This window comes from Panthera uncia (genome assembly GCF_023721935.1).
Source record: "Panthera uncia isolate 11264 chromosome B2 unlocalized genomic scaffold, Puncia_PCG_1.0 HiC_scaffold_24, whole genome shotgun sequence".
In the NCBI taxonomy this organism is placed as follows: domain Eukaryota; kingdom Metazoa; phylum Chordata; class Mammalia; order Carnivora; family Felidae; genus Panthera; species Panthera uncia.
In genome coordinates this window covers 100,524,751-100,549,757 of record NW_026057580.1, presented here as the reverse complement: position 1 = coordinate 100,549,757, position 25,007 = coordinate 100,524,751, and the positions used below count along the sequence as shown (strand labels likewise).

General features: G+C 36.0%; 1 protein-coding gene across 2 annotated transcripts in view; it reads right to left on the bottom strand.

Annotated features, from left to right (window-relative positions):
* ADGB (androglobin) overlaps positions 1-25,007 on the bottom strand; it is a 161,898-nt gene that overhangs the window by 28,397 nt on the left and 108,494 nt on the right. For both annotated transcript variants that reach the window (XM_049654490.1, XM_049654491.1), the window contains exons 22-29: positions 24,791-24,928; positions 22,728-22,821; positions 17,483-17,617; positions 16,566-16,719; positions 12,988-13,175; positions 9,834-10,018; positions 6,717-6,919; positions 3,722-3,833 (exon numbers count right to left, since the gene is read on the bottom strand). In XM_049654490.1, the coding sequence (XP_049510447.1) occupies positions 3,722-3,833; positions 6,717-6,919; positions 9,834-10,018; positions 12,988-13,175; positions 16,566-16,719; positions 17,483-17,617; positions 22,728-22,821; positions 24,791-24,928 (1,209 nt within the window). The remainder of the gene's footprint in view (positions 1-3,721; positions 3,834-6,716; positions 6,920-9,833; positions 10,019-12,987; positions 13,176-16,565; positions 16,720-17,482; positions 17,618-22,727; positions 22,822-24,790; positions 24,929-25,007) is intronic.

The following is a 25,007-nucleotide window of genomic DNA, read 5'->3' as shown; positions in this document are numbered from 1 at the left end:
GTTTATTGTGAGGATTAATTGGGTCCATATACATAAAGCCTCCAGAAAGCCTCTGACATAAATGTTAGTAGCCACCACTGTTGGGACTATGTCAACACTACTAGTTAGAAAGTCTCTAAAGGGATAAAACATCATAGTAAAAAGGTTCTGGGCTTTGGAATAAGTCAGACTTAGGTGAAAATCTTTACTCTGGTTCCTCCAGCTGTGTTAGTTTAGGCAAATTATTCACAGCATTTAAGCTTCATTTTCTCACATGTAAAATCAGGATGGTAATAACTACCTCTCAGATTTTTTGTGAGAATTGAGAATAAAGATATATGGAAAGTACACAGTACAAGAGGTTCATGATAGCACTAGAAAAATCATAATCATAGTAACCAAACTTCTAGATCTCTCCAGTGTTTCCTTTTTGCTTACAAAGTACAATTACATGATTTTCATTTTTTTAATTGAAATAGTAAGTGCTCATTGAAAACTTCTGATTTATACATTTTTAATTTTAAATTAAATTTTGTCTGTAGGTACTAAAAAAATGTAAATAGGAAATTGCCACTTCAATATATTGGTACCTGCGTGTACCCCTTTTGCTCTCTGACCCACTCATATATTTTTGAAGAGGAGTGGCAGTTGAGGGTCCCCCATGTTCAACAGTATATGAAGTCCTCATATTAACACCAATGGGTTTCTGTAGGCTAAGCACAGGAAAGCATTTCTGAATCTTTCTTCCTCACCATTCCTGACCTAGAGAAGGAAGGGGAACAGCCTCGCATGGTGAGATGCGCATTGAGTTTTCCTTGTGTTTTGTGTCTCATGTTCCTCTGACTGGAATTAGCCTCTCTCCAGCCACACCTTACACTTGGTGAGTGGTCCTACAGGCCAGGTGTGTCCAAAATGGGATTCTTGGGTATCTTCTGAGACACATTCTCCTTCTCACCACTTCCACTTCAAAGCAAGGTTCACTTCTGGGGCGTCTGGGGGGCTCAGTCGGCTAAGCCTCTGACTTCCTCTCAGGTCATGTTATCATGGTTCCTGGGATTGAGCCCCCATCAGGCTCTGCCCTGACAAAGCCCAGCAGGCTTGGGATCCCTGGTCTTCCTCTGTCTCTCTCTGCCCCTCCCCCACCCACGCACACCCTCATGCTCTCTCTCCCTCTCCCTCTATCTCTCTCTCTCACTTCCCTGCCTGGCATACTTCGGGACTGCATGGTACAAACTATTTGACACCCCCTCCCCTGTTCACACTTCAGAGTGTCGTTTCTTCTTTTCCTAAGGATCCCCAGTTTACATAAGTTTACACAATTCACACAACTTACACGTACTGGGAACAAATTTCAATTATTGAAGAAAATAGACACAGAGATTTAAAAACCTGAATTTGATTAGATGTAAGGGTATTTGCAGGTATTTTGTGCCTTTTTAGATGTTAGGACTTCACCTTGGAGAGTTGGAAAGAAAGCCTCATTCACTGTTCTGAAAGCATTGTTCAATGTGATGCTACCTTTCCTGAACAGCTTAAATGTTTTCACAAATATCTCCTCCTTTATCACTGTGCATTCTTCTATCTTGTTGGACCATTATTTTGAAACAGGTTTCCCCTGTGAACAAGATCTCCAATTGAATTTAGAAGGACTATGTCTGTTGCTTCCTTTTCATGATTTATAATGGGATCATTTATTCCCCGTCATGTGGATATGAGTTTCCATTGATAATTTCTATAAACAACAGTAGTATGACTATTTTGAGTTTATAGAGATAGGCACAACAGAATATTATAATATAAAAATCAGAAGTATCAAGAGCTACAAACAACCCATTAAAAAGCCCACACTGGAAAACAACAAAATAAGACAAAACAACAACAACAACAACAACAACAACAACAAAACTAGATTTGACTCTCACTCTCTGACCTATGAAAATTCCTTATACCCAGAAATGTTATGTAAAATAGAGTAGTCTATAAATTTTCCCTGAAAAACAAAAAAAGAAATAATGTCTTTGCTGAACACATCAGACACATGTGCACACACAAACTGTTACTTTGACTTATCTTAAAATTATGAATATTTTACTTGTACATAGATCTTTAACATAAAATATTTAATCCAATTAGTATGAAGCACATATTACCAACTTCTTTACGGGGGGGGGGAGACACAAAATCACCCAGTAATTTGCACCATCCTTTATTTCAAGCAGATTTCCATTGATTTATATAGGAAAAATATCTAGATTTTTTTAAGCACAGTATAAACTATAAGACTCTGAGTTAGACTAGAGAGAAAGTGGAGAGAATGACCAATTTAGAGAAATTTTCAGCTTCCACATGCCGCTTGTTCATATCGTAATTGTGTCCTTTTCTGGTAGACGAGAATTCTAGATTGTAATACCTGTCTCTGGGGATTGTATGTTCATCACTGGTAAGCAGTAAGCTGGTTCAAGAAACAAATTTTGAGCTCCAGAGCACCTGCCCTGGGTGATACACACAACACACGTGAATAGCAAAGAGGTGGCAACAACGTGGCTCTGGTGCCACCAATCTGTCTACATGTATCCATGCTAGACCCTGATAAAAGATTACAACACTCTCTTGCTAACCCCCAAACAGCCCAGAATGTTTTCGAGACAACACTCCCCCTGTCCCTGGCATAGCGCTTTTATACGTTTGTTCAAGAAACGTTTACCAACAGCTTCTATCTGGTTCTAGAGGAACAGGGATGAGGCTGAAGCAGAATCCCTTTCCCAGCGAGAGAGGTGCAGCGGGGAGGCAGACAAGTTCAAGATTCCCATAGGGCGGCATATATTCCATAGACACGAACTCAGTATATGCGAAAGGAAATGGGGACTCTTTGTGGTCATTCATTCTTATAAATCTTCTTTGGATTTTATGTCCCACCATAGAATCTGTCCCTTCTAACAAAGGAGAAGCTCAGCCATAATAGCTTTCTCTAACTTTGGTGATAAACAAACCTCTATCGACGCTTTCAATGATCAGGTTCATGCAGTTAGCATAAGCAAGCAAACACACGAACGGTTTTTGATAATCAGTGAATAGACACAATAATAATAATGAGCAGCTTTGGTGTATCCTCTCATTCATTTGTTCAACAATAATCATGGAGTGATTACTGTGTGCATAGTTCGCACTATGGATAACGTAAGACTGAACAGGCAAGATTTGGCAGAACTTCCTGCCCTCAAGGGGATTGCATTCTAGTAGGAAATAAGGTTGACCCTGGAACAACATTGGTTTGAACTGCATGGGTCCACTTTGCGAATTTCTTTTTCTAGTGCATCAAATTTCCTGCTCAGGAATATTGAGAGTAGTTTATATTTGAAAAATAAACCTGAATCTTCTTTCACTTGGAGATTCTCCTCTTATATATTTCAAGAACTAACCTTCAGGGTGATACCTTCTCAGTGACTTAGACAATAATAATTTTATAACTAGAAAAGTTTTTGGTACACTTATTAGATAATCATCAAGTAATATTCACTGACTGGACAAAACATTTTTAACTAGACCTAAAGAATCTCATATTTTGGTTCTTATAAACCAAGTTGTAAAGATTTTGAAACATAATCAATTAACAAAACAGAAAATGTCACTGGATATGAAATACAAATTGTAAGCAATAATGATTTAATAATTACATGATCAATTTGCTATTAAATATTTATATAAAATATAAAATGCATGAAAAACACTTAGGGTTACATACCTTTGCTATCATTTTTCTCCATTTCTTTTAGTGCTTGAACAAACGTCATCTGACTTTCGGTGAGAGGCCAACTGTTATACAACACCAAACACTGTATAATGTACTTGTTAACCTGTGAAATAAAATGTAATGTTTAAGCACAAATGATAAGAATAAACATAGAATAAATCTAATAATTTATTATTTTAAGCACATAAGTGCATATTTTTCTGGATCGCATAATCATAATTTGATTAAATGCTATCATATGTTCTCCAAATTTTGTAATGCCACAGTCTATAAAGTTTATCCTCACCTCCCCACCAACACCCACCATTTTATAACCTACTATCAATAATTTTTGCATTCCTGTTTAAAAATGAAACTTATTTACTTTACATTTGTTACTTATCAGTTTTGGAATCAGGATTCCATGAATCTCTTAAAAACAATTAGGAAGTTTGTATTGTTTTTCTGTTTTCTAGAACAATTTATTCCTTAAAAGTCTATTAGATCTATCTGGTGAAGTCAGTGGGGCCTGTGACTTTTGGAAAGTAAAACTTTGATTATCATTTCAGTTGTATTATTCTTTATTATTATGATTTCATATTTTGTATTTTTCTGCTGAAGCAGCTTTGACAATCCTCTCCCACCCCAGGAACTTGTTATGCCTTTTGCCCTAAGTTTTAAATTCACTAGCATAGAGTTGTATAATAGTCTACGTTTTTGTTGTTGTTGTTGTTTTCAAAACCTGTTGCTTGCAGCTATATCTCCACCTAGTTTTAGTTCTGGATTTGGTTTATTTTCTTTTATTTTTCTTTTTTACGAGAAGCATGTTCACTTATTATTTTTTATATTAGAGAGAGAGAGAGAGAGAGAGAGAGAGAGAGAGAAAGAGAGCACGAGTAGGGGAGGGGCAGAGGGATGGAGAGAGAGAATCTGCAGGCTCCAGGATCCAAGCTGTTAGCACAGAGCCCCACGCGGAGCTCGAACTCACTAGCAGTGAGCTCCTGACCTGAGCCGAAGTGGGATGCCTAACTGACTGAGCCACCCAGGCGCCCTGCATGTTCACTTATTAATCTTAAAAAAGCTTAGGGTTCATGAATCTTGCTAAATTTTGTTTCCCATTTTATTAATTTCTACCCTCGTTTTCATTAAAACTTTTTCTTCCTTTTTCTTTGAGTTATTCTTTGGCTCTTTTTCTAACTCTTTTGTTTTGCTAGCTTAGCTCATTTGTTTTGAATCATTCATGCTTCCTGATGAATTAATCTAAAAATGAACATTCTACTGAATGCTGCTTTAGATGTAGCTATAAATTTTGATTTGTATTTTCTAGTTGTTACTGAGTTCTTTGTATTCATGGTTTCTTTTGTGATGTTCTTTGTAACTAAAGAACTATTTAGCATATTTTACTTTGTTTCCACATTTATGGGATTTTAGACTGTTATTTACTGATTTCTATATTTTTGCGCTATGTTAAGATAACACCTATATAATATAGTTTGGTTTTTATTGAGGCTTTCTTTCTCAATAGGCTATGAAAAGTATATTCTCAGTGTATTCAGGGAAGTGTTCTATATAAATGTCTCAAGAATTAAGCTTATGCTTAAATCTTCAAAAAAATTTTTAATGTTTATTTATTTTTAAGAGATGGAGAGACAGAGTGTGAGTAGGGAAGGGATAGAGAGAGAGGGAGACACAGAATCCGAAGCAGGCTCCAGGCTCTGAGCTGTCAGCACAGAGCCTGAGGCAGGGCTCAAACCCACAAACCTTGAGATCATGACCTAAGCCAAACTCGGACGCCCAACCTACTGAGTTACCCAGGCACCCCTTATGCTTAAATTTTCAAATCCTAGGGATCATATATATTCTTTGAGCTCGGTCTGTTGGTTTCTGAGAGTTGCATATTCAAGTCTTCAACTGTTAATTAACTTTATTTTTCTCTGTAGTTCTAAATAGTTTTTGCTTTTAATTCATTGAGTCTTGACAGGTTATACTATATGTTAGTCATGGTCATTTTTAATTGTTATGTTCTTCCTTTTATTTTTATACAATATCCTTCATGAATTCTATGCACTGAGATATTAATGTATCATCACACTTCTTTCGGTTCAACTTTAAACTTTCTGTGCCATTTTGTTTAAAAGTGTCACTTTTAGATTATTTATAGTTGGATCTTAATATTTAATCTGACTTTAGTTTTCTATTCTTTTATTGATTAATAATTTGGTTTTGTTTATTGTAATTAGTCAGATCAAGATTTATTTCTGGTTATTTATTTATTTATTTATTTAATTTTATTTCATTTCCAATGGATAGATCATGTTTTCTTCTGTTGCTTTAAATTACATGAATTGTCATATATATATAGTCATATTAATTGTTATATATATATATATATATATATATATATACACATTTTTTTTTTTACCTTAAGGCACATGCAAATTAGAATTTATTAATATAAGACCTTTTCCGGGGCGCCTGGGTGGCTCAGTTGGTTACGTGTCTGACTTTGGCTCAGGTCATGATCTCGCCGTTTGTGAGTTCAAGCCCTACGTTGGGCTCTATGCTGACAGCTCGGAGCCTGGAGCCTGCTTCAGATTCTGTGTCTCCCTCTCTCTCTGCCCCTCCCCTGCTCATGCTCTGTCTCTCTCTCTGTCTCTCAGTAATAATAAATAAACATTAAAAAAATTTTTTTAAATATATAAGACCTTTTCTGTAATTATAGAGCCTCCCAATTCATATGTAACATGATATTTTTAGATCTACATTATAGGGTTAGTGTACATATTAAATTTGCTATATATTTTAAAATCTCTGCACAGAGAAACTATTAAATAATGTCTTATTCCTTAATTCTGTTTATACGGGTGGCATTACACTGGTGGGATTGCATATAGAAAGAATCACATACAATTCATTGACAGTTTTTAGGAAGAGAAGTCTTGTAATTTTTGTCAGATTTTTAGAAGCAATACCATTCATTGAATGATTCTCTTAAATGTCAAGATACCTGCTGTGGCATGCTAGCATTTTCTTCTATGGTGGGCATACTGATAGGTTCCTCGTCCAAAATAGGCTGACCAGTGTCTACTGTTGTTGCACTTACAGTTCGACCCTTATAGGATTTCTGACTTCCCTGGGTGGATTTCTTCTTAGTGTACAATTCTTGCTCCTTCTTGGATGAAGTCTGCACTGCAAGAATCTGCTTGCTAGCTGAATGGAGAAATACCACACTTAAGTGAAAATGTGTGAGATGCATAGTTATGACTGTGTTATTTAGGTATATCCTTTTATAAGACACTCAGAGGACAGGTAAATTTGTTTTGTTTTAATAAGATAAAAAAGCAACATCACTGGCTTTGGAAATATTCTGGTCTTAAACAAATTTACCATAGTAGCATGTGATTTGCATACAGCAATGCATATTCTGAGCAACCACTGATTATATTAATTATGGTATATCATCAACAAAACTGAGCCTTACACAGTCGTATGAAATAAAATATTTTACTATCCCTAGTCCATAATACTTCCCCAAAGACCCAGTTTCTTAGATTGTAAATTTTGTGGAAAATTACAAATTTTATCTTAATCTTACAGCATGAGTACTGGTAAAGATCTTGTTCCCGAAAATTATATGACATATATTGAGATTCTTTAAAATTCCCAGGAGATAGCGCAAAACCTGAAGAGGCCTATATTTAAGATTTTGTTACAGGGTCACTTCCAAGCCTTCTACATCTTTGCAATGGAGTTTATTCCTTCCTTAGTACAGTAGAATGTTTGCTTACAGAATAAATATCACAGTCTGTCATATCTTATTTCACTACAAATATCATGTACACGCACACACATTTCTTTTTCTTTTCTTTCCTTTTTTTTTTTTTTTTTTTTTTTGCAGGCAATTTTGACAGGGATACTCTAGAAATACAGGTCATAAAGAATTCATAAATGAGGGGCGCCTGGGTGGCGCAGTCGGTTGAGCGTCCGACTTCAGCCAGGTCACGATCTCGCGGTCCGTGAGTTCGAGCCCCGCGTCAGGCTCTGGGCTGATGGCTCGGAGCCTGGAGCCTGTTTCCGATTCTGTGTCTCCCTCTCTCTCTGCCCCTCCCCCGCTCATGCTCTGTCTCTCTCTGTCCCAAAAATAAAAAACGTTGAAAAAAAAAATTTAAAAAAAAAAGAATTCATAAATGAATATGCTCCCAAGAGGAGCAACTGAAAACATTTAGAAAGAAAAAGGAATTTCAGTGTCTACTTACATAATAAATAAATACAAATTAATAGCATCCCTTTAAAATTAATGCCCCATTTGAAATCTAAATAAAGAAAATATCTAACTCACAATAACAACTCTATCAATATCTATGGGGAAATTTTTAAATCTGTGAAATATAAAATAAGTCATGGATAAATGGAAAAAATAGCTTTTTACCTGCATATGAATTCAAACAACAAAGTTATCTGTCCTCAAATTAATCAATCTACATATTCAAAGGCAATCAGAAGGAGAATGATAGGTTTTTACATTGTTTGAGGGGAGTTTGAAAAAACTGTATTGAAGTTCATCTAGAAATACAAATGTGAAAATGGAAGTATCTTGTAAAAGAAGAACAATTTTGGATAGTGGCTATAACTTTGGATTAATTTCTGAATTCTGTCCCAATTATCCTTCTACTCCATTTCTATTCCCTTCTTTGCCACATGTAAACTCATAAAATTATTTTTCAAATGTTTGTGTGTAATTCTCTCAGAATAGTAATTTTTGAAGTGAAATAATGATAAACCATATGACAAACCAGAAACAGTGTTTGACTCCACTAACTTCAATCAAAGGGATTTGGAGAGGAATGTTGGGGTTAACTAGTTGTTTAAAGAGAAAACAGGAGGCCACAAATACTATAGGAGAGTTGCACATAAGTGCCTGCTGACATTTTAGAATTAGGATATCCCTGCGTGAACACAACTATGAAATCTGTGTTGAGTGGAATAGAGTGAAGAAAACAGAACCAATTTAAAGAGTAGGAGCATCATTCAGACTAGCAAAACTTAATGGTACTCTGATGGTCTTCATGTACCAGAAGGAAGATATAAATGGCGTGCAGGCCAATTTGAATGAAAAGCCACACACAGTAATGTGAACTGAGTACTGAAAACAACTCTGGGTGTATTTAGGGATAAAGGTCAAATAATGGCAGAAAAGGAAACAGGATCAAAAGAATTGCTTAATTTGTAATTTTACTCAAGTTCAGCCTTACTAATCTAATATGGTACATTTCCCACTTAAAAAAAAAATAAATAGAAACCTGCTTTGGGTGCATCTATTTTAAAAAAGAGAGAAAAGAAAAAAATATATAAATATTAGGTAGAACATAGGTAAAAAGTTCTTTTTAGTAATTTGCTTCTATACTTAAGATAATCAACACAAGCACTATTGGGAATGAGAGTTCAGGAAGGATGCTGGCTATAAATTGTTATGTAAAGGTCAACTATAAGATATAATCAGTTATTTTAAAAAAAGACACAATGGCAGTATTCAGGAAAAGCACAAGGGATTTCTTCTTCTCTTGTTTATAATTTTCTGTCTCAAAATTTTCTACATTGGGCAATGTATTATTTTTATGGTCAGAATCAAGTTACTAAAATAACTGAATATGTAACTCAGTATCTCTGTTTTCCATTATTTCAGAAATAATTTTATTTTATTAATTAATAGTTCTTGTGACTATTACATTGAAAGTAATAGCTTCAAAACTTCTGTTAATTTTAATACATAAGAGTAGTTTCTGAAAAGAATGAATGAGGGATACAAGAACAGTGAAAAAATCTTTCAAAATAATATTTTAATTATTTCAATTAAATATTTATATATTCATATTAAATATGAAATATTTATATATTTCAATTATAATATTGTAATTCTTAGAATTATAACAATTTGTTGATCTTCAGAGACTAATTTGACACACAAATGCAATCGTTTTTTAAAATATTTTACTGTAATATCAGGTTTTACAGATTTAAATATTTATTTACTATTTTCTCTTAAATAAATCATTTTAAAATCAGTTATGTAAACATAAATATCTACTTATGGATCTAAACAACAAATTTAAAAAGCCACACTTACACTGGGAGCTCACAACTTTTTCACTCCCCAAGAAGTTAATTGCTGGGATTATAGCCTGGCCTTTCCCAATGGAGCTGACAATAGTTTCCTCATTTTCTAAGACCTGTAGCTTGATGAATGCATCTGATTTGGACGTCCGTACGTGCACTGTAACAGGATGTGGTGAAGCAACTTTAACTGAATACCTATAAGGAAAAACATTTGATTTGTAAGCACTTTATTGATCTTCCCTTAAGTCAGTAAAAGAAACTGTAATTAGCTGATATGAAAATCTAAAAGTAAAACCATTTTGTAAAATTGACCCAAAACCTAGAAATATTATCGCTATTACAGACTTTGACAAAAGATCTCAATACGCTATGGTAAAATGAAATAGGTGTAGGACATTCATTACCATCAACTCCAAACAGGAAATGCAACTTTTTGTTTGTATATGATAAACACTTATAAAACATGATAGATCTGCAAACTGACACATCAAATCTTTCCATTATACCCTCCTCTCCAGTCGAACAACAGGCAGCATCCTTCAAAACCTCACTCTTTACCGTGTTTTCTTTGACTCATAAAAATACAGAGAAATCAAAATTAGTACCCAACGTCTATACTCTTGACCATGCAGGTTGGGAATCTTACAAAAAGATGGAATGTGTAGTATATTGCCATCCCAACCCCTCCCTTAATGCAACTGAAGAGGTTTTTGTTTTATCTTGTTTTTATTTTTCTTATTTTAGGTAAATCCTCATAAATAGGTGAATCCCCTATAAACTTTCAATTTCTCTATAAATTTTGCTTTTCTGTGTATCCTCTTTTTTTGTATCTTAAATCTCCTTTTTTTAAATTTTATTTATTTTATTTATTTTGAGAGAGAGAGAGTGAGAGAGAGGAGAGTGTGTTTTGTTGCCTTTAAGGTGAAATGGAAATCTCTTGCCTGATGAGGCCCCTCAGGGAAGGGTGCTGCTAACTTCTCTGGCCTTACTGCTTGCCATCACCCCCTAGAACTCCACTTTGCAAACAAGTATCTTCAATTCCCTAAAAAGGTCACACATTTCTTAATTCCCGAATTTTCACATATGCTCATGAAGCAGTTCCCTCCTCAACTTCCCCCAACTCTGCTTGATAGCTTTAGGACCAGCTTCTAGGATGAATTTAGGTATTGGGTTAACTATCACTTCTTAGTCTATTAGTGGCCCTGCAATGTGATACAGTGGTTTCCCATCAGAGTAGTTAAAATGTCTTATCACAGGGGCGCCTGGGTGGCTCAGTCGATTGGGCTTTCCAACTTCGGCTCAGGTCATGATCTCACTGCTGGTGGGTTCGAACCCCGCATTGGGCTCTGTGCTGACAGCTTGGAGCCTGGAGCCTGCTTCGGATTCTGTGTCTCCCCCTCTCTCTGCCCCTCCCATGCTCATGCTCTGTCTCTCTCTGTCTCTCAATAGTGAATAAATGTTAAAAAAATTTAAAAAATATGTCACAATTATTTTTTAATTGCTGGAATGTTTTGCTCCCACTTCTTTCCTTTATTCCCTTGCTTTCTAATAGCCAGTGTGCAGACATATGACAAAAGGCAGATGGATTAAAAAGAGAGTTTTGCCCCTTCTATTACCTACAGTTCATATGTTTTCTGTTAGTATTCTTTCTAAACTTTTACCTACATGTGAAATATATAAAGAAACATAAAAACAAAAAACACGCTTGGGATATACTCTATATATCGTTCTATAATTTAATTTTACTACTGATTATTTTACATTACAGAATGTATGCATGTTTCTTAAAAGAAAAAAAAAGTTCTAAAATACACATAAACAAAGGGGCACCTGGGTGGCTCAGTTGGTTAAGCATCCGACTTTGGCTCAGGTCATGATCTCACATCTCATGAGTTTGAGCCCTGCATCGGGCTCTGTGCTGACAGCTCAGAGCCTGGAGCCTGCTTCAGACTCTGTGTCTCCCTCTCTCTCTGCCCCTCCCTAGCTCGCACTCTCTCTCTCTCTCAAAAATAAATAAATATTTAAAAAGTTTTTTTTTTTTTAACAAATAACTAAGGATTAGAGGGAAAAGTAGCCAGAATACAGTAAATTATATTTGTGCATATATTGTCAAATAGACTCAGGTGTTTCTTTAGAAGACAAATTTACCAATACATATAGAATCTTTAAAACATATAATCTCTTTAAAATAATAAATAGATAATAATAATTTACTTTAATATTTACAATAAAATGTGCCTATCATACCTCTATTAATAGTGTAGAAAATATAGAAATGGGAAATTTGTAATAAAAACAAAAATAAGCAAAGTAAATTGTTGCATATTCATACAAATGATTACTATGTAATCAAGAGTTTATAAAAAGTTTCAATGGCACTGGGAAGTGTGCACACTGTAAAGTGAAGTAAAAAGGTCACATTATAGGGTGGCTTTGTGGACTGAGTGTCTGACTTCAGCTCAGGCCATGACCTCACAGTTCATGAGTTCCAGCCCCGTATTGGGCTCTCTGTTGTCAGTGCAGAGCCCTCTTTGTATCCTCTGTCCTCCTCACTCTCTGCCCCTCCTCCACTCACCCTCTCTCTCAAAAATGAATAAACATTTATTTTAAAAAGTCAGGTTACAAAATTTTAATTATGTTATGATCTTAATAATGATAAACTATGATTAGAATAAAACACTACACAAAAATACAATAGAATACTAACAGCGATTGCTTCTAGGTTGTTTGATTACAGGTGACCTTTACTTCCCTTTTTTTTAAGTTTATGTATTTATTTTTTGAGAGAGAGAGCACATGCAGGGGAGGAGCAGAGAGAGAGGAAGAGAGAGAATCTCAAGTAGGCTCTGTGCTGTCAGCGTGGAGCCCAACACGGACGGGGCTTGAGCCCATGAACTGTGAGATCATGACCTGAGCCAAAACAGAGTCGGACACTAAACCAACTGAGCCATCCAGGCGCCCTATTTCCTTAATAATATATTTATATGTTAAAAAATTTAACCGTGGTCAAGCCCAGAGCCCCGTGTATCTAGAGGCTTAACCTCTCTGGCCACAGTCACTGAAGGACAACATGTCAGCACCCATCTGGTGGCCAAAAAAATGCCAATTTCAGGTATTTCCCTCTTGCCATATACTATATATTACATATAATACATATAATATACCTGAATAAAATTTTCTTGTCGTTGGGTATGTAGTAATCCCTGATTTCCTTTATGGTGAAGGTATTGTTTGGAGAGTCTCGAGATAGGCATGGGAGTGGGTTATAAGAACCAATGAGGCGCAGTTTCCAACGTGAGGACGATACATATGTGTCACCAGTAAATGCTTCAGCCACGAATGTGTAGCCTTTCTAGAGAAAGAGAATTAGACAGAAGTAAGTCATACCATTACTAGTCTCTCAAATGTACACCATAGGGTTTCCTAGTACTAAAATGCTTTATTATCTTGACAAATGTAAAGATCCCAAGATCTCTTGATAAACAAAAATTACTAGCATTAGGTTTTGAAATCCCTTTTAGAAAGTCCCATCTTACAAGTTTCCAGAGAAAATGAGGAACTCTAACACTTCTGTTTATGCGGATCCCAATCTATAACACAAAGTGCGTAACCCTGGGAGAGGATTGCTATGTTTTCCTCCAATTCTTTTAATGCTCCTTTAGGCAGATTTTTATCATCACATCATCCTAGAGTATCCCAGTAACTTCTTACTTGATTTCCCTGTTTTTTTAAATACAAGATGAGAAAAGCAAGAGTGCTCAGGGAAATGTAGTTCCCTTCCAATGTCAATTGGCAGATAAAGCTATCAAGTTAATAGCAGATATGGTTCCAGGGATCCCACATGTGAGTATGGGGATGAGCTCTTCAGGCTGCGGAAAAGAAGCAGCTGAGAAACCTGGGATGATGTCATAGTGAGTAATAACTTGGTTCCACATAATTGGCTATCCATCGGCCCAAAATGCCAGTGAAGCAACAGCATGATATCATAATGATACAAAAGTTCAAAGCAATTCTGAGTTTATAATTCCAGACACTTCTTTTTTTTTAAAATTTTTTAATGTTTATTTATTTTTGATAGAGAGGGAGAGTGTGAGTGGGGGAGGACAGAGAGAGAGGGAGACACAGAATCCTAAGCAGGCTCCAGGCTCTGAGCTGTCTGCACAGAGTCTGACTCAAGGCTTGAACTCTCGAACTGTGAGATCATGACCTGGGCTGAAGTTGGATGCTCAACTGACTGAGCCACTCAGGAGCCCCAAGACACTTCTAATAAGGAAGAAAAATATAGATTTGCATTCCAGTTGATTCTGATGCAAAGGACACTCTCTTATGTGTTTAGATTTCCAGAAACGAAATATGAAATACATAAGACAGAATGAATTCAACACATTGCCATAAACATCTAGGAATATTAACCAGAATTATAATACTCGTAATGAGATGAGAATCACTACACCAATAAAAACTTTTTGACATTATATTGGGGCAAGGAAATAAGGGAAGATGTACACAGAATTACTGCTCTTTTCATTATTATTTGAGTTTGTGGTACTAATGCATTAAAGAAACAGAACAAAATTACATGACTCTGATTTTGTGTTTGCCTAGGCTCAGAGAATAATTTTAAGAGGGAAAATAAAGAGTTATAAAATGGTAGGATACATATTGGTAAGTGAAAGTCTAAAGCTAAACCAGTGATAGGGTTTTAAGAGAGAACCTGACTGTTCTAAACTACTTCAAGACTCCTGAATGACAGTAACGTAATATTTAAATATTCGCAAAAGACACATATAATAAAGGACTGTTATCCAAAATATACAAAACCCCTTAAAACTCAACAATAAGAAAACAACCTGGTTAAAAAAATTTTAACAGACATCTCGCCAAAGAAGATACACAGATGGCAAATAAACCTACAAAAAGATTCTCCACATCGTATGTTATCAGAGAAACTCAACCAACCATGAGATACCACTACATACATATTAGAATAGTGAAGATCCACAACACTGAAAACACCAAGTGTTGATGAGGATACAGAGCAACAGAAAGTCTCATTCATTGCCAGTGGGAATAAAAAATGGTACAGACACTCTGAAGGATAATTTGGTGATTTCTTATAAAACCACACATATTCTCATTATTCAGTCCAGCAATAGTGCTCCTTGGTATTTACCCAGAGGAGTCGAAAAATTATGTCCGTACAAAAACCTGCACACAGATGTATGTAGGTGCTTTAGCCATGGCTGCCATAACTTGGAAGCAGCAAAAATGTCCTTCGGTAGGTGAATCAATAAACTTTGATACATGCGGACAATGGAATATTATTATTACAAAGAAATGGGCTATTAAGTCATAAAAAGACAGGGACAAAATTTAAATGCGTGTTTTTAAGTGAAAGAAGCCAATCTGAAAGGGTTACATACTATAAGATTCCAACTTTATGACATTCTGGAAAAAGTAAATCCCCACAGAAAAAAGATCAGGGATTGCAAGCGGGTGGGAGAAGGAGAATACATAGTGGATCACAGAGGATTTTTATGGCTGTGAAAACCCTCTTTATGATGCCGTAATGATGGCTACATGTTATTTTATATTTGTCCAAACCCAAAGAATGTACAGCACCATCAGTGAACCATAATGTATAAACTATGGACTCTGGGAGATTATGATGTGTCAATGTAGGATGATCAATGTAATAAATGTGGCACTCTGGTGGGGCACGTTGATAATGGGGGAGGCTATGCATGTGGGGGGGGGGGCAGGGCGATTATGAGAAATCTCTGTACTTGCCTCTCTATTTTGCTGTGAACCTAAAATGCCTATTTATTGTTAATATAACATGCAACGAAGTCTTAAAAATTTTTTAATCTTATTTTTTTTTAATCCCTAAAACAACTCAAAAGAGCTATTCAGTTTTTTATGGAGTTAGTATTTTTTAAAATTTATTGTTCATTCCCATACACCAGTATTCATGTCTTAATTTGTGCAAAATACTGCAAAGAATCATAGGCTGAAATGAACTTTCAAAGTCAATTACAGCCATAGTTCAAAAAGAAAGACGAAAAGGTTCAAAGTTATCCGGCTGAAGAATGAAGAATCAGGGGAAAAAAAAAGTCCCAACTTGCAGCGTAGGTATGTACTGCCTTTTGTTATCCTTCCCTCTTAGAGGAGATAACCCAAAACACAAAGATGAGATTCAAATAGAGAGGCAACATGATTTGAGCGATCATCAGATTAGGATCTACCATCTGGCAGAAATAAAGTGTCAAGTGCTTTTTAAGGAATCTGTGTATCCCTATAAAAGACTGGGGGTGGTAGGTAAGGAGTGGCCACGTAATCACAAATCTTCTGAAATATTTAGGGATAGAGTAAAAACCCAGAGGAAATGAGGCAACCAGCTGATTTGATCAAATAACAGGACTAAATGAACCCTTCAGCTCCATTTCCATTTTAAGAGTTTGTATGATTTTATGATTTTAATAAGAATTTCCAATGCTTTCCTTTTGTCATACCTTCTTTGGAGAGAAGACAAAAAAGAGAGCTGAGAGGTGAATGTTCTAGCACTCACGTTAAATACCTCAGGTTGTCAAATAAATGGGACTTCGAGAAAAAAAGACCAGGACCCTTATTCCTCTTTTAAGCAGATTGAAAGCACATGTGCTCTACCTTCTCCTGGAATCTTGCAAGGCACTGGCTTCTCACTGTCACTGTATCATAGGAGGAGAATACATTTTGCACCTACCTTATTCTTTGTATAATGATAAGGCACCACTTTTTGGAACACTTTCGGCACTTGTTCCATTGTGTCATTGTTAACAACGTGGAGCGTGCAGACTGGAAGCGTGGTATATACTTTGGGAAGCAAAATCATATCTTGAGGAAACAAAAATGTTTCTCTGTAATTACAAAAGCATAAACTTTCTCTTGACATGAATCATACAGAAAGTTTGAAATTAGGTCTGATGCCAAGAAATAAAAAAGTAAGTGTAAAGTTTCAAATAACTAGAAAGTATACATATTGGTTTCTTAATTATTAATATACTTTGTCATATAAATGAAAACCCTTTAAAAATCTCATTTTGTAAGTTATTTGTGACTTTTACCTAGTAATATTACTTGAAAATGAAATTATTTCTTTCTATATAGAAAGCACTTGCATTTATTATATTTTTTTCATACACATAAAAATTTCTAATAATTAACTTCACATTCTTCATATTTCATTTAAAGAAACATGGGGGGCGCCTGGGTGGCTCAGTCGGTTAAGCGGCCGACTTCGGCTCAGGTCACGATCTCGCACTCTGTGAGTTCGAGCCCCGCGTCGGGCTCTGTGCTGACAGCTCAGAGCCTGGAGCCTGTTTCAGATTCTGTGTCTCCCTCTCTCTCTGACCCTTCCCCGTTCATGCTCTGTCTCTCCCTGTCTCAAAAATAAATAAACGTTAAAAAAAAAAATTTTTTTTTAAATAAAAAAAAAAATAAAGAAACATGGATAAAAATTCCTATAATATCTCAGTAATGTATAGCAGGTGGGGAAGAAGTGCTAACTTGTGAAAGTAAGCTAAAAGTTTGTAGTTTCACTACTACCATGAATAAAACTACACATATGAATACTGCATGCCTTTAAAGGTGACATCATATGACAATTTATGATAACCTCACCTGAATACTATAAACCAACTATTTGGTGGCTGGTCTGCATATGTCACAGTATAGTCGGCAAAAGCAATCTTAGTTTCTTCATCTTGATAGCACGGATAAGATTCAACAGACTTGCACTTGCTTTTAAACATTAGTCTAGAAATGTAAAAATAATTTAAGTTGCAACGGCCAAGACAACTTCTAAAATAAACTTTATGTACAAAAAAATAAATAGGCAAGACAACATAAAAGACCACAGTCTATTGTTGGCTGGATTGAGTCCTTAGTCAAAGGCTGAGGCTGGGGAGCCTGGGTGGCACAGTCGGTTAAGCGTCCGACTTCAGCCAGGTCACGATCTCGCGGTCTGTGAGTTCGAGCCCCGCGTCAGGCTCTGGGCTGATGGCTCGGAGCCTGGAGCCTGTTTCCGATTCTGTGTGTCTCCCTCTCTCTCTGCCCCTCCCCCGTTCATGCTCTGTCTCTCTCTGTCCCAAAAATAAATAAAAAACGTTGAAAAAAAAAATTAAAAAAAAAAAAAGGCTGAGGGATCATGGTGCATGGCTCCCAGGTAGGGGACTCCCATTCCAGATCAACCATGAAAGATGTCTCTCAAAGATCTCTAAAATTATCTGAAGTTCTTAATCAAAGGAGAACTTAATTCATGATTGAGAAAGTAATTAAAGTTTCTGGGTAGGAAATCAGCACCAAAACTCAAACTATAAGGGTAGGAAAATGAGAAATAGGCAAAGTTGCAGTAAAACTGGGTGGAGGCCACTGAAGGTCTGAAATTGACATAGGGAATCAATACAGAATGTAGTTTAAAGTAAGGCATGGATTTGTAAAAAAAACGAATAAAACAAACAAAAAAACCCATTAAAGACATGAACAAGGAAAGAATGTCAGAGTTTTCCTTCTACATGATTTCTGGCCCATAAGGGAATGGTGTGTGCAACTGGCTAAAACAATTACGGGCAGAGATTTCTCTGTTTACTCCTGGAAGGCTTCGGCTTATCTCAGAACAGGATGAGAGTGATGTGAAAGATCCTCTGTGTTCTTATCCTCCCACTCTGCCAGGAACTGGATCTAGCTTCAGTAGCACAAGGAATCTAGGGTCTTTGGAATAATGTCGATGGAATTTGCTGGGATGGAAGCCATAATGGCCATAGAAAATGGTTCTGTATTAGAGGTCAAGACAGAGCCAGAGGTGTTCTTGCCTTCCAGAAGGCATGACTTAACTGTACTGTCAGTGAGAAGCAAAGCCATGAGAGTCTTATGGGGCATAGGATCCACATGTTCCATTTGATCATTGGTCTTTGATGATGGGAGAAAATTGACAGATTTATCCTTGGGGGAGCTGTAAGCCTTTGAAGGAGTCATGAGAACTAAGATTGACACATATCCTGGTTTGCCTGGGGCAGTCCTGATGTATGCTCATAATCCTGGCATAATTATTAATAGTGCTCCTTCTGTCCCTTTTGGAAAAGTGTCCCAGTTCAAATGATAAATACCCTGACCACCCTAACTAGGAACTATAATGTGATGGTCTTTCAATGCAGAGCACCACTACCAATCCCATGGGAACTGGCCTAACCCAAATGTGGGTGTTGGCTGAGCCAAAGCAGCCACTAAGCAGGTGACCTCGGGAATTGTAATGGGAGCAGCCACCATTCTAAGGTAAGGGAAGGATTTAGAGGCATTCCAGTTACTATTCCCATCATACATTTCACACTTTTTCATAAGCCTCACGATATTCTAGTGCATATAGGGCCATCAAAATCCTGATATACTATATAGAATATCTTGAATGACCCAGAGAACTGACCCAGAGAAATATTCCCAAAAGACTTGAAAGATTTTAACTTTGCATCCTAGTACAGAAAGAAAGTTATACCCGTAAACTGAGCCTTGCCCAAAGTTCACTTGGGGAAGTTCTGCCCCTTAAGATCTGGGAATTTAAGGCTAGGCTGCAGGACCTCAAAGTTCCCATTCAGTAGTAATAATAAAGCAGTATTTACAATTGCTAATGTTCTGTAATGACTCAATCTGTAGCTTGTGGTAAGTACTTTTCCTGCGTTACCTTAATTTATCTTTACATCCTTATGAAGGAATAGTACTGGGAGGTACATATTGTTTTCCTTATATTAAAATTGTTATGTCCCTATATTAAATATTATTAATAAAACTTTAACTTTAGAAAGAATAAGAGACTTACCCTAGGGTACACATCTGATAATTAGTAGAGCTGCAGTTAGTATAGGTCTTATGCTGAAAGATGGGCTTTTGACCAAATAAGAGAATCCAGCTAGGGTGAGGAGGTAGCTTTGGATGCTCCCCTATTTACATTTAAAGATCAGTCAGCCATGTCAGTTTCATCCATCCAATAGATGTGGGTCTAGAACTCAAACTATTGAAAGAGCATGGCCCCTGTATTGGATGGTCACTGAATTTCTAAGAAATGCTCTTGGCTATGGTGGAAAGAGCACCTGGAGAGGAACAGTGGCCCCCCTGATATAGTTCTGCCTATGTTTCAAAGACACCTACACCTCAAATACACCAGCTGCCTAACAGGGGAGCTCATAGTTTTGACACTTCGTTTACATGGAAACTATATGTAATTTCTGGCCCAGAGATCTTCCCCAGAATGCAAAGGCAGGTTAGAGAAGAAGGGTTGTGCTCTTTCTTTGTGTCCGCTCAGCTGGAATCTCAGGCAAAAGGGTTGCCCTTTTAGAAAACACATTCTGGACCAAGAGTTAGTCAAGCTGGATGATGAGCTATCGGCAGCATCTGTGAGCCAGGATTACGGTGAGGTTAGTGAGACTCACTTTCAGGGTGAGGCAAATACTATAAAGATTTGGATTTCCTCTGTGTTTAACATTTTGATATTTGGTCCACTGTGCAATTTTGTTTCACTATCTTTAGGTTATTCAAAATGTTTATATATTTTCATATGTAATTTTCTATTTGTCTCTTACTTACAAACAGAAATCTAATTGTTATTTTATATCGACCTTGTCTCTGACAACTTTTCTTAATTCTTTCATTAATTCTAATAATTTTTCTGCAGATTTTAAAAAACATCCTACATATACAATTATGTCATCTGTAAACAGTGGTGGTTTTATTTTTTTCCCTTCAGATACCAATGACTTTTATTTTTCTTTATTGCCATTTTGCCTTTCTCAGAATTATGCCAGGTTTATCGTGAATGGACGTAGTCAGGCAGAAGTTTTTGTCTCATTTCTTTCTAAACTTAAGAAAAAGCTGTCAAAATTCTACCACTAGTCATGTTTGTAGTAAGTTTTGAATATACTGGATACCAATAACATATTAGTGAAAGACTTCTCTAGTCCAAGTTTTCTAAAAACAAAAAAAAAATTAATTTTCAGTTTGTGTTAAATCCTATCACATGTTTTTTTTGGAACCTATCTGCAGGACCAAATGATTTGTTCCTTTTCCCTGTTAATGCAATGAATTAAAATGAAAACTTTTCTAATGTTAAGTCACCATTATATGTCTGGGAATAGGAGACCCACTTGATTATAAGGTATTATCCTTTTTTTATTTAATTCCAATGTTCATTTGCTAATATTTTATTACATATTTTTGCACCTACTCCAAAAGGTGATTAGATGGCAATTTCAAGAGGGTGATTGGTTTGCAATTTCATTTTGATTCTGCCCTTGGTGAATTTTTTAAATCAAGATTATGAATTGGTTAATGTTTCCTCCCTTTCTGTTCTTCAGAAGATTTGTGAGATTAATCTTATTTCTTCTTAAAATCACTGGTTGGTTCATTAGCATATTGCTAGAAAGGATACTATGTATCCCTTCCCCTGTTAGAGCTTCATCTAAAGTATTACTCACACCATTTCGACAGTAATGCTATAACATTAGAACTCTTTAACACCTTTTACCCACCTTCTACATTTTTCATTGCTAAGGTCATGAAATTTACTCCTATATATAGCTATTTGTTGATTGCCCTTTGAAGCTAATGCGCATTATTTTTCTGGCTCTTTGAAGGGTTTTCTTTTGGCCTCTGTTTTTGAGTTTTACTACTGTGAGTCTAGGTGTGCTTTTCTTTGCATCCTTTCTGCATGGAGTTTGCATGCAGTCTCCCAAAAACATGAGTTGATGTGTTTTACCTGTTTGGGAAAGGCCTCAGTCATCATCTTTTTGCATTCTGGGGCTATAATTACAGTATCAGACGTTCTGAGCATACTCCACATGTCCCTTGTGCTCTTTTCTTATTTCCCACTCACTTTCCCCTATGCTTCAGTTTGGATACTTTTCTATTGATCTGTCTCCAAGTTCAAGTTCACCAATGTCTTCTTCTGTTCTGACAAACCTGCTGTTAAACCCACCAATAATTTTTTTTTAAGTTTATTTATTTATTTTGAAAGGAGAGGGAGGAAGAGGGGTAGAGAAAGGGAGGAAGAGAGAATCCCATGCAGGCCCTGCACTGTCAGTGCAGAGCCTGATGCAGGGCTCGATCTTATGAAATGTGAGATCATGACCTGAGCAAAAATCAACAGGTGGACTCTTAATCGCCTGAGCCACCCTGGTGCCCCAAACCCACTAATATGTTTTTAATATTAGTTGTTAAAATCTTCATTTATATAATTTCTATTTGACTGTGCTTTACTAATCTAAACATTTGATCTCTTTTCTCCTATTCTTTATTTTCTTTGGCATTTCAATTATAGCTAACTTTTGAGATTTTGTTTGCTAACTCCAACATCACCAGAAGGTCTACTTCTTTTATGTGTGTGTGTGTGTAAATTTTATATATATATATATACGTATATATATACGTATATATATGTATAATTTATAATTTCTCTTAGTTCTGTTCAGATTATCTTGTCTCTCAAATATAGTTTGTGGCTATAGTACAGTTTAGCTAAGGCTCAGTCTACTTCTGGTTTACGTGTGTTTTTAGAGTGTTGCCCTCCAGACATTTCAAATGACAATTGTAATTGTTTTCTGGAATCCCCTCCCCCAGCAACTCTGACCTTGATCATCTCAGCACCACAAGACTTGAAGAAACTTTGCTCAAGAGAGCAGAGGCTTTCTGCCTAGAATTTAGTCAAGAATAATTGAGACAAACCAAAAATAGTAAGTAGCATAGAAATGTTTCAGACAAAATATTGTGGAAATTTGGAAGCAGTGGTGTGTTAATAGGGGAACTCACTGAACATAGTCGCATTTGAATAGGAATTTACAGGACACAAAGATTCTGTAATAAGAAAATCCATTTACCGCTTTACCTTAAGAGAGAAATTGCATACTGTTCTATATTCAGCTCCAATATAGCCCAAACTCTTTGAAGCATATCTGCAACACTGGTATTTTCCTTTGTGTCTAAAAATAATTAAAAATTAAAATAATTAAAAAATAAAAGCTGTAAGATGCCTGAAAGATCATCCTGTTCAAAACCCTCCTTTTACCAACAAAGAAGTTGAAATTCATAAGGTGTTGTCCAAAGCCATAGGATTTATTAGCAGCAAAATCATGTTTAAAATATAAAGCTATAAACTTCCTCACCGACAGCTCTGCTCACTGTTTTATGCTGTTTCACTTCATTGTTAGGGTAAAAATCATGAAGTGTTCTTTGATCTAATTGAAGATTCTCATCAAAGAGTTTTATATCAGGAGATCTTTTATCACACCAAAAGTTCCTTATGAAAGCTCTTATGTCAGAAAAAAATAATTCAACCTTTTTTCTAAAAATAAATAAATAAACAGTGGATAATGGGATCCCACTAAAGCTCCATCCCATAACCCACATTGGTTTAGAAGTAGGTGATTTGGCAAGAAAAATGGAAATCCATAGTAAATGGCTCAAATTTAACATGCCAGAACCTGACTTTTTCCCTAAATTATCCTAATTTCTTCATAGTACTTAAAAGTATCTGAAATTGATGTCTTAATATAGTTACTTTCCTATTGTATGCCTACCCCAACTAGAACACAATATTCATCAAAGCAGAAACTCTGTCAGTTTAACGGACTTGAATAAGGTCAGAATTTAGAACAGTGCTGTGTGCCCAAGTCATTCAATAAACATCCACTGAGTGAAAGCAATGCAAATATGATTAAAACATTAAATTGCTCAAGTTTCTGTCTCTAAAAAGAGAAAGAAAATCATTGTTTGAATGTAATTTTTACAGCATATGTGGACAACAAAATGTATATTTTACTATATGTTTAATTTGATACTTTTATCTTTACTTTCTCTAATAGAATAATATCAAAACCAAGCAACAGTATATTTTTTCATCACACAACTACACAATGTAGGTTTTTTTTTAATGTTTCTTTATTTATTTATGCCTGTTTGCACACACGAGCAGGGAAGGGGCAGAGAGAGAGAGAGGGAGACAGAGAATCCGAAACAGCCTCAGCACTGTCTCCACACTGTCAGCACAGAGCCCCATATGGGGCTCGAACCCACAAACTGTGAGATCATGACCTGAGCCAAAGTTGGACGCTTAACCGACTGAGTCACCCAGGTGCCCCTACAATGTGGTTTATTTGTTTATTTGTGTATCTGCAGTTTTCACTGCTGATGTGAACATTTTGATCATTCTCATTAAATACTTCAAATAGAGACACTTTATAACAAAATGTTTCAATATATTCAAAGAATTAATTCTATTGGGCGTAAGACTTTTCTCGTGGGAGTGTCAACAAAAATTGCAGAAAAAAATGGTTAAATATGATTTTTACCTCTGCAATGCTGTATTTTAAGCTGATAAAAAGTTAAAATTAAATAAATGTTTTCACAAAAATAGTTTATTATATATACGTAAATAATTTGATTCAATAGAATACAGTTCAAATGCATTCTGCGCTTTCTAGGTATATGTCACATGGATACAGGAAAGCTTATTTCATCCAATTCATTCATTTACTCATTCATTCATTTATTTCTTTGAAAAATGGTCTGCAAATGTAAACACATCCATGACTTAGTTGAAGCTGACTGCTGTAGTAGCATTCTACTAGGCATTGGAGATGTACAGAGAAAGAGTTGTTTTAAAGAGCTCATAACGGACTGGGAAAGCATAGCTGATCATTCATGCACTCATTCATTCTTTGAGCACGTATTTGTGGTGTGCTTACTCTGCCAGCCATGGTGCCAAATTCTAGAAACAAGAGAGTGAATGAGCTGACATGCATTCTGATCTCAAGGTATTTCAGTATTTACAAAATTAAAAAGAATTAGCCAAGTCATAAAGAAGGAGAACTCCAAAATGCTTTTCATTAACACACAAATATCCATCCTTGCATACACAAGTTCATTTTATGAATGATAGAAAAACTATACCTGGTGTTCTAGCTTTCATAAGTAATCTGACATAAGTCCCTCTCCACATGGCTTGAATTTTAATCGCTGCTGCTACGTCCTCAGGAGAATATTCTTTATCACTTATGGGTACAGAATATTTCACGTCTACCCATTCCACTGGTCAAGAGAAAAACAAACTCTGGACTGAGGGTTAGATTTAATCCCATCCCAAATTTTCCGTGCCTTTAACTGCTAA